The sequence below is a fragment of the Poeciliopsis prolifica genome, unplaced genomic scaffold (assembly GCF_027474105.1).
Source record: "Poeciliopsis prolifica strain line A6 unplaced genomic scaffold, Auburn_PproV2 SCAFFOLD055, whole genome shotgun sequence".
NCBI classification, from domain to species: Eukaryota; Metazoa; Chordata; class Actinopteri; order Cyprinodontiformes; family Poeciliidae; genus Poeciliopsis; species Poeciliopsis prolifica.
Window position 1 is genome coordinate 3,527,526 of NW_026562430.1, and position 9,323 is coordinate 3,536,848.

A 9,323-nucleotide genomic window follows, 5' to 3' on the forward strand; every position below is an offset into this window, starting at 1 on the left:
ATATAAAAATAAATATATTTTTTATTGTAAAGATCAAATGCTACTTTGTTTTTGGTCAATTCTGTGATATGGATGGAGATCGTGGAAGCCAGTGTTGAGCACAGTGTTAGTTATTTGGTTTAAAGCTAAATGAACTTTTAGGAGATTTAAATCGTGTTATAATGCTATTCCGTCATCAAAAACATACCTGGACAGTGTCTTCAGTCAGAGGGTTCTTCAAATTGACTGTAATACAGACTGCTACAGGAGATATTTCCTGCCAACAGGCATCATCATCTACAGAAACTCGGAAGAATTTCAATTAATGGGTTACAACGTACTTTAATTTCCCTTTTGGATTAATAAATTATTTTTTAAGTTAATTTGAATATGCACTATAAAAACATTGTGGTTATACATATTTACAAAATAATTATTTATTCTTGCTTTTTATACATTTATATTTAAAATGTCGAGCAAAGTGGAACTAAATTCAAGTTTATAGAACCTGGAATAAAACCAATTCCGATTCCTTTTTTGTGTCTAAAATACTTTCAGAATTTAAATCTTTTAAACTGTACTTGTGATTAGTTGCCAAGGAAACCAAAAGCATCAGTCAGCCTGATCAAATCAAAACAAACAACGTTTTGGACATCCGTCACTGCTGAACGGTGAGTTTGTTTTCTGTAGTTTAGAGCAGAAAATATCTGGGAGTAGCTTTGTGTTTTAAAAATATTAGTAATCATGTAGCTGTGCAATTAAAGTTGATTAATCACATTACAGGGCGCATGTTGAATTTCACTTTTGCTTCTATGTTTTGAATTTTGTTTTTTTCTCCTTTTTCAGTCAAACCAAATATGTTGACTTTTCAAAACAAAACCTGTTTTTAAATCCTCTGTGACAATCCTCTCTCTGATTGTGTTGCTTTGTTGTGCTTCAACCAGAGGAGGATCACAAATGGAGGACGTTGAGGAGGATGACAAGAGCCACATGAGCGGCTCAGCGACATCTTTACCAGAGGTGAGTCCTTTTGACTCTTTTGACTTGAGTTCACACTGATGATGTAAACTGGTAGTTTAAGTTTACTTACAGAAAATACACACAATGCAGTTTTCTCTGTACTTTCAAAATGTACGTGTCCTTTAGAAATTCTTTACATCCATCTCTACATACTGATCTGCTGTTCTAACCTATTTAATTGCTATTTGTTAAATTGTTGTATTTTGATCTCCTGCTTAAGTCTGAAGGAAACGTCTATCTTTTATAGTGTGCAAACACAGATTCCCCCAGAAAACTTGCTAAGCCCGGTGGTCGGGGCGCCGAGGCGGTCCTCTGTGTTTTTGTGTTAAAAGATCTTAAATAGAGAGGAAACGTAAAAATAGAATGTAAAAATATGTTGCAGAAAAAAGCCACTGAAAGGCTATTTAACCCACAACTAGTCTTGGAAAAAAAAAAACAAATAAAAAAAACAAAAAAGTCAGCAGCTCTAACAGGCCCTGTGGGGCCTCTAGGGCCCTTAAATACTAATATTTAACACAGATCTCAGATACATAAATCCATCCATCTATGTTTATGGAGATGATCCATCCATCCATCTATGATTGCAAATTTGCTCATTGGATCTCGTCAAATATGTTCATAGTTTCTAAATCTGGACTAAATTTCTCTCAACCAAAACAAGACTGGGTGTGTTCTTTTAGCTTTCTATGTAAAAGCAGAATGTATGTTTTGAAAGAGCTTTGTTTCCCCCGCGCCAAGATGTTATGGCAAATCTTTCACGCTGTCTTGTATAATTATGATGTCATTTTTTTATATTTCCTTCACTGTCTCCAATGATTTGGTCCCACAGATCCATAGCACCATCAACTGGAACAAAATTCATGATGAGTGTGTGAGTAAAGTCCATCAACACATCCACACTGGAGAGAGACCATACAGCTGTGATAAATGTGAGAAGAGATTCACCAGAAAAAGCAACCTGACACAACATCAACTCATCCACACTGGAGAGAGACCATACAGCTGTGATAAATGTGAGAAGAGATTCACCAGAAAAAGTGATCTGACACAACATCAACACATCCACACTGGAGAGAGGCCATACAGCTGTGGTAAATGTGAGAAGAGATTCACCAGAAAAAGCAACCTGACACAACATCAACTCATCCACACTGGAGAGAGACCATACAGCTGTGATAAATGTGAGAAGAGATTCACCAGAAAAAGTGATCTGACACAACATCAACACATCCACACTGGAGAGAGGCCATACAGCTGTGGTAAATGTGAGAAGAGATTCACCAGAAAAAGCAACCTGACACAACATCAACACATCCACACTGGAGAGAGACCATACAGCTGTGATAAATGTGAGAAGAGATTCACCAGAAAAAGTGATCTGACACAACATCAACACATCCACACTGGAGAGAGACCATCTATTGTGGAAAGAGTTTTGTTCAAATGGCACATCAGGCAGTCCATCGGCATAACTGCAGAAGAAAGAGGCTATGTCATGTCTGAGTAGGAGAAAAGGATGTTTTTCCAGACGCCCCTCACCAACATACAATGAACATCTCTGAATGCATGTAAATAGTTTCAATACAAGCGATTACAAAAGCAATTTAAAGTTGCAAGGTTTTTTATTTTATTTAATAAACAATCATGTAATAATAATGTAAATCTTCACACATATAACAAGTCAAAAGCAAGTTCGGTTCTTAGAAAGTGTCTTTTATTGCGGCTACACTTGGTTCCTGTTTTGTCCTTATCTGTGTGACAAAGTGGTGCAGTTTGTATTCACCATTTGTCCCTTATTCTTATTTCTGATTAACTTGCCTTCTTTAGTTGGTCATAATGCATACATTTAAACATTACTTTGCAACTTTGCTTCACTTACTATCCCGGGTTTGTTTGTGTTATGTTGTAGTTTCCATCTATTTATATGTTTAGGTTCAAATGTTTACTTCTGGATTATTGGTTGAATTCGTTTGTTTCAAAGTATATTCATGGCATTTGGTTTCCTTTTTACTCATCATTGTTTATCCCTTGTCGATCTGCAGCAGAACTATGGGAGGGGCCGGCCCAGTGTTTCCTGCTTGAATGTCTGGATGATGTCATTAATTACCTTGCTGGGTTCTCCCAATTAGAGGGTTTTCTATAAAGGATTGCTTTGTTTTTCCTTAAAGTAACTTTTTGAGTTATCTTCCACTACATGGTTTATTTTTCAGACTATTTCATTATGTAGATGAGTTTGTAATGTTGTTTTTCTGTTAGATTTTGTTTTTATTGTCTTCTTTTTTCCTGTTTAATTGTGGTTTGGTCCACTCAGCTGCAGGTGCGTTGCCAATTGGCCATAAAAACATTGAGTTTTGGAATCTCTGAGGCAAAGGTGTCAATGAAAGTCATCTGAAGACTCTGAAGACAGTGGCTGTTGCTGTTTGTTGTTCACCTTGTAGACCCTTGACCACACTATTTCACCAGCTGGAATTTAGCATCACACCAATGTGCTGCGTAGGGAGTATCAGTGAAAGTCACGCTGTGTCAGCAGCCATTGTATTGCATGTCTCATGCAAAAAGCAAGCAACATACATAATTCCAACTATTTAAAGTGTTCATGCAGCAGGAGAGCTCATCGTGGAGTGTTGCATTGTTGCATCTTAATTGTTATATTCTATGTTTACTGGCATTTCTCTTGTTTTTTTTGTTCAAATTGAAGGTCATAAAGATTAAAATACGTTTATTGAGGTAATCAAAAAACAAACTTTTTGGCAGTACTTCAGGTTGTCGTAACGTGCATAATGGATTAAACCACTGGAATTTTGCTTTTATAGAGTTATAGAAAATAAATGAAAATAGAATACTCCAAAGATTAGAAAATGTATGAATAAGGATAAATTTAATAACATTAAAAAATAAATGTTAGACTTGAGAGATTTGAAAAATAAATCTCTTCAGTTTTTACAGTTTTATAACTGTAAATAAAAAAGTTTTGCAAATTCAGTTCAATAGAGTTAATATTTAAAAAAAAAAAAACATTCCTAAGTTTTACGGTTAGATTCAACCAATAAGAAAATATTTCCAATGATGACTCGATTACAAAAATATTCGTTTACAACAGCCCTAATATGTTATTAAACTTTAAATAACTTACAAGTAACTTTTCACTAAGAAATAGGATTTTTTTTAAGAGTTAGTTCAACCAGCAATAATTTTTTCTATATCGGAAGTGAAACAGAACTAGTACTTTTTCATCAAGAAATTATTGACAAGCTCCTATATTTTGTTGAAAAGTTAGTTTTGTCTTATTTCAAGTGTTTAAGATATTTGCACCAGAAGCTTGGCCAAGATTTTGTGTTTTGGTAGGATCAACAAGAACAAAGGAGTGTGTGCTGGTGTAAGTATTATTGATTTGCTTTCTCTGTCTGAAAAAAGAGAATCAATAATAAACACATCCATCATGAACACCTGGTAGCTAAGTACAGCATAACGGCAGGTCTGATACTAATTCTACACATAGAAGCCTGTCTGCTACATACCTAAACAATACCTAAATATTCTATTTTAGCAGAAAAGGCTTCAGAGTAAACTGTTACTCGTGTTAGCCACGCTAGCACCGAGTACAGTGGCTGATGCACACTCAAACATTTGCCAACAAACCACAGGAATCACCCACTGATTTCAAAAATAACCTACGAAGCGATGAATTCCCGACTTAACCATCCTTGCAAGAACAACAGGCACCAGCTATATTGATGCTATGTTTTCCTCATTGTGCATAATGATGGAGGCATCTCGTGGCTCAAACACCTTGATGGCATCCAAAAAAGATGACATGAACTTGTCAGTTCCTCTCTCCATTGTTGTAGCTGATATTTGGTGAAAATCCAGCAGAAATGATGCTCCAATCAACTCAGAAATGCTCTATCAGTCCATGTTTCCTTAGAAACAAAGCGCAGAGAGGCTTTGTTTGTGAGACTTGCAGCCATGTGAGATTTTCTAGGCTGGTTGTGGGCATGTTGGTAAGGTCCATGTGTGTCACAGCAATTATTGCACCACAAATACAAAACTGCTCTTGAAAAACATTCCTATTTGGTGCCAATATCCTCCTTTAGGTCAACAGTCACAAAAAAAACTGATTTATATCATGCCTTTAATGTATTGATATTTAGTTGAATTCTGTTCTATTCTATTCTATTATTAGTTGATTAATTAAACAAACAGTGGAGAAAATAAAATCCCCTACATGATCAAAAACTATTGTCAGGATAATAAGTTTAGCACAATAAATGGTGGATAATACAATAAATCCCTTCTCCTAACCACAAGCCTGTGATCAGCCTTGTGGTTTGAATCATATTTCCTTTCTAATAAATTGAATCATCATTTTAAATCTACTTTCTCTATTTATTCAAGTTTTTATAATTTCATATTTAATTATCTCCCAATGTATACATTCTAGAATGTATACATCTATAATAAAGCACATTACACGAGTGAGACAAACAGCTGCAGTTAATAAAGACCGTTGATGTTCTGGGTCGAGTGAATAACAGTAGCATATGGTCAGAGTCTTTCTGCCAGCAAACAATGTATTGATTAGAAATGTTTACATTATGGAATTCAGACATCTTCTATTTCAGAGATGTAAACATGTCGATTCTGTTCATTGCACCAATTTTCTGGTGGGCTGCATGGTCAAAGTTCAACTGAACATTTCCCTGCCTTCACATCTGAGTCTGGTTAAGCCTTAATGGCAGTGACAGCTTCATTCTGGAGAACAATCCAGGATGTAATTCCTCTGCAGAAAGCTTCCCTGAGACAAAGAGACTTAAACAGAAGAGCCCTGACATGATTGTTTCTGCTCCCATAAACTTCACGATTCATACAGTACACAGGGGAGGGCAGTCTGATAAAGGAGAAGTACTTTTTAATGTTTTTGGAATTAGAAAAAGGGGAAAATGTTTTTATTTATTTTCTAAACGACCACTTTATCCATCGTAGCCAACGTTTTAATGCACAATATTTTCAATTTGAAATGTTTTCCTACAGGAATTACGCAATGAAGGTGATGTAAACATTTATCCAGAACACCATCAGAAACCATGTCTGCTGCAGACTATTTGTTTACTCCTGCTCTCCCTTGGCTGTGATCCGATTAGCAGAATGGCCTGAGTGTAGCATTGGCCTTGCCAGGCATTCATCATGTGTTGTCGGCAGGTCAGGTTCGCCGTCTTTCTGATGGACGTTTGAGGTCCGGGTCTGTACATCACCTCTAAGTCTATACATCAACTGCAGGTGCTTCACCTTGTTTGAAAATGAAAGTCTTTATTATTGATTTTGGCTCAGACTGTACATCCGTCTCCAATTTGAACTCCATCCGTCTTTGTCTAAAGCACACTATATTAAGTCAACTATCAATCTCCAGGTTTCGCTCTCACTCTGCAGACGTGGATGTGTGGGTGGCTCACTGAGAATGATACATTATTTTTTCACCTACTGTTTTTAAACCTTTATTTTCCATTGGCAAAAGAAAAGCAGATGCTATGCATCAACCCAAAGACAACCCAATGCTTACACTTGGGTTGTCTTTGGATTTTATATTCATGATTTTCTACAGGTTGCAAGGACTTTTCCATGATTTAAAGTAAATCACAAAGTGTTTGTGATTTATTTCCACTCTTTTTATTCATTTTATGTTTGTCAGTCAACAAGGACTAACTCTGAGAAAGGGAATAGGAAGTGCTTTATTTCATAAGTAGCAGCAGTAGTGAAGGTCAGAAATGTTTTCTTTCTGCCCACTTTACTCATCTAAATGTTTTGTTAACTTTAAACCAAAATCTGGCACGTTGGAGGAAAAAAGCTCCAAACAAGAAAGGCAATGTTCGAATGGCCTTTATGCTGTTCAAGCCGATGCTCTCTGAAGGATATAATCAGAGCTGCTAATGTGGAATAGCTAACATTCAAGAATATGCAAAAACTACCTAAAGAAAAATCACCTGATTACTGCCACATCTGTAGAGTCCAGAGATTGTTTGAGAGGATTTGTCTGAGAACAAAATGTATATCAACATTCACACCAACGCTGTTTAGTCCAGAAACTATGAACTCTGAACCATTTGGACCACCAGCAGCACCTAGAGGTCTGCAAGAAACTCACAGGATTTTACAGTAAAGTTAAGAGAAACCAGAGATATTATTTTCTATCATTTAGGGAGCAATCAGGCTATTTTATTATTACACAAAGAACCATGACAATAAGTGTCTGTTCTGTCATAAATACTAATTTATGATAATTAGATGGCACATGGCAGGAGATTTCACCTTTGTGGGTTTAATTAAGACTCCTTGTCAAAGCAACAGATGTGTGCAGATGCCCTGTTCATAATAAAGTAGTTGGGGAAGAAGTAGACAAGAGTGTATAAAAGGAACCACCATAAATAATTCCAGGCTAACATATTTGCATCTAAACTGGCTCAGAGTTCTGATATTTCCAGCTGCTGATGCTGTAAGTGTTGCATGGATTTTAAAAAAATACTACATTTTACCAATGCTTTAAAGTAAAATTGATCAAAACAGAAAATACTTTTCCAGTCTCGGAAGGTAAGTTCATCCTGTCATTATCTACAATTACATACATGTAAGAAAACGGTTCAACAGTCAGAACTATAGAGGAACTGTTCACTTAGAAGAACATTCATGTATTAAAATTACCTAGTCAAAGGCCAAACCTGAATTCATAGTGGAATGAATAAGTAAAAATAAAAACTGATCCACAGACTCTCGCCGTCTAATTTGACACATAAAATCCAGAGACACGCTCACACTGTAGAGAGACTTTTTCTTTAGTTTTTCATATTTTGTGCTTTTCTAAGTAAGAGTCATTTTATGGCCACTTGCCACTTTAAATCCAAATGTACTGGAACTAGCCACGCTCCCAAACTCGTCAATGAAAATGGCTGCAAACAGATGTGCAATTGTACAACTATACATCTTTGAATAGCAGAAGTGGAACCTCCTTCACAACCAACAAGAACACAGCAAGTGGTTTCTGGACGGTAAGTCAACAACAAAACACTTCTCTCTTCCAGCAGCCATTGTACAGAGCATGAATCCAGCTGGCCAAACGTGCTGGAGTTCAGCTTGGGTTGCTAGGTAACGGGGCTGGGCTCTGATATGGTTGCTAGGCAATGCCGCATCATTTTCCAGACTACAAAAAAAATTAACTAGTCGCCAAAAAAACAAATGTAATTTTTTTAAAGCAGTGATAACCCAAAAATGTGCAAAATGTAAATTTTGCAGAAAAGATCCTCCCCCTTAAATATGAAAACACTACATATTCTTGAGCCAGTGGATGCTAATGATAAAGATAATAGTGTTCCAGTTTTTTATTTCTTTCATTAGAAGCAAATTTCTCTCTTGATGAATATTGATTATGTGCCTCATGCAAAGGTTCCCTAAAGAGATCTGGGCCGTTTTGTTTCACCAGAAAATCTACAAAACCTGGCAAAAGTTGCTCAAATGTCATCATCACATTTACAAACTGAAGGAGCCCCTCTGGTCCGTCCGGCTTGTTTACCTTCTGTGAATATTGATGAGCGAGGATTCTTCCCGCTCACAGGGCCCGGCAGTAATTTGTCAAGAGATTCCCCATCAGCGTTTGGACCGAGGCGGCCATTATTGCTTCTGTCGTTCAATCAGTTCACTTCTTTCCCCTCGTTTCAACACTTCCCTGCATTGAAACGCTCGGTAATTACATCCCATGTGGTTCTGGCTGCACACACCACCATCTTGTGGAGGGCTTTCGCCGGTGCCAAGGGCACGGAGATGAAGACAGAGGCAGGAGGAAGAGGAGGCCCCTGACTCTTCTTGTGACAGCATCTCGTCCAAAACGTCGCCAGCGAATGGCTTTGAGGGATTAATATCATCAAGCGATTGAAAGGGATCATCTTTTCCTTTTGTTTATGAGTTCACCCCACCTTTCCTCTTTCTTCTCCGTCTTTATTTAACGTGCTGGGAGTTAATGGAATTGTTGCGATGGTGATGTATGGCCGATTGTGTGAGCAGACAGATGGGGGAAATGTAATTACGGATGTTTCATGGCTTCAGGGAGAAAAGAAAACTTGTCACGAAGGAGAGTTCAGGGGAAAGGGACAGCGCCATTCGTCATGTGAGGACGACGGCAAGAGAAAATTAAATCAAAAGTTTTTACATAAACAGATTTTTTCTTAAAACTGTTTCACTCACAACACAACTAAAAAAGCACCGGCCATTATCTCAAAGAGTTATACAGTTTAAATTCAAAAAGTCATTGAAAAGTTTCCAAAAACTCCACAATCATGTTG

At 37.0% G+C, this 9,323-nt stretch overlaps 1 protein-coding gene across 1 annotated transcript; it reads left to right on the forward strand.

The window, feature by feature from the left end:
- The first annotated feature begins 606 nt into the window (after positions 1–606).
- On the forward strand, positions 607–2,532 carry LOC129379070 (zinc finger protein 420-like). The gene is made up of 3 exons (XM_055059642.1): positions 607–650; positions 924–999; positions 1,829–2,532. Exons 2-3 carry the CDS (start codon positions 937–939, stop codon positions 2,504–2,506), a joined length of 741 nt encoding a protein of 246 aa, XP_054915617.1. The 5' UTR covers positions 607–650; positions 924–936; the 3' UTR covers positions 2,507–2,532.
- Positions 2,533–9,323: the final 6,791 nt, after the last annotated feature.

What these genes read in the sequence shown, in the direction of transcription:
- LOC129379070 (XM_055059642.1), top strand. Translation starts at nt 937, where the DNA reads ATGGAGGACGTTGAGGAGGATGACAAGAGCCACATGAGCGGCTCAGCG. An exon ending in CAGCGACATCTTTACCAGAG is followed by an intron (nt 1,000 to 1,828) that starts GTGAGTCCTTTT and finishes TTGGTCCCACAG; the next exon opens with ATCCATAGCACCATCAACTG.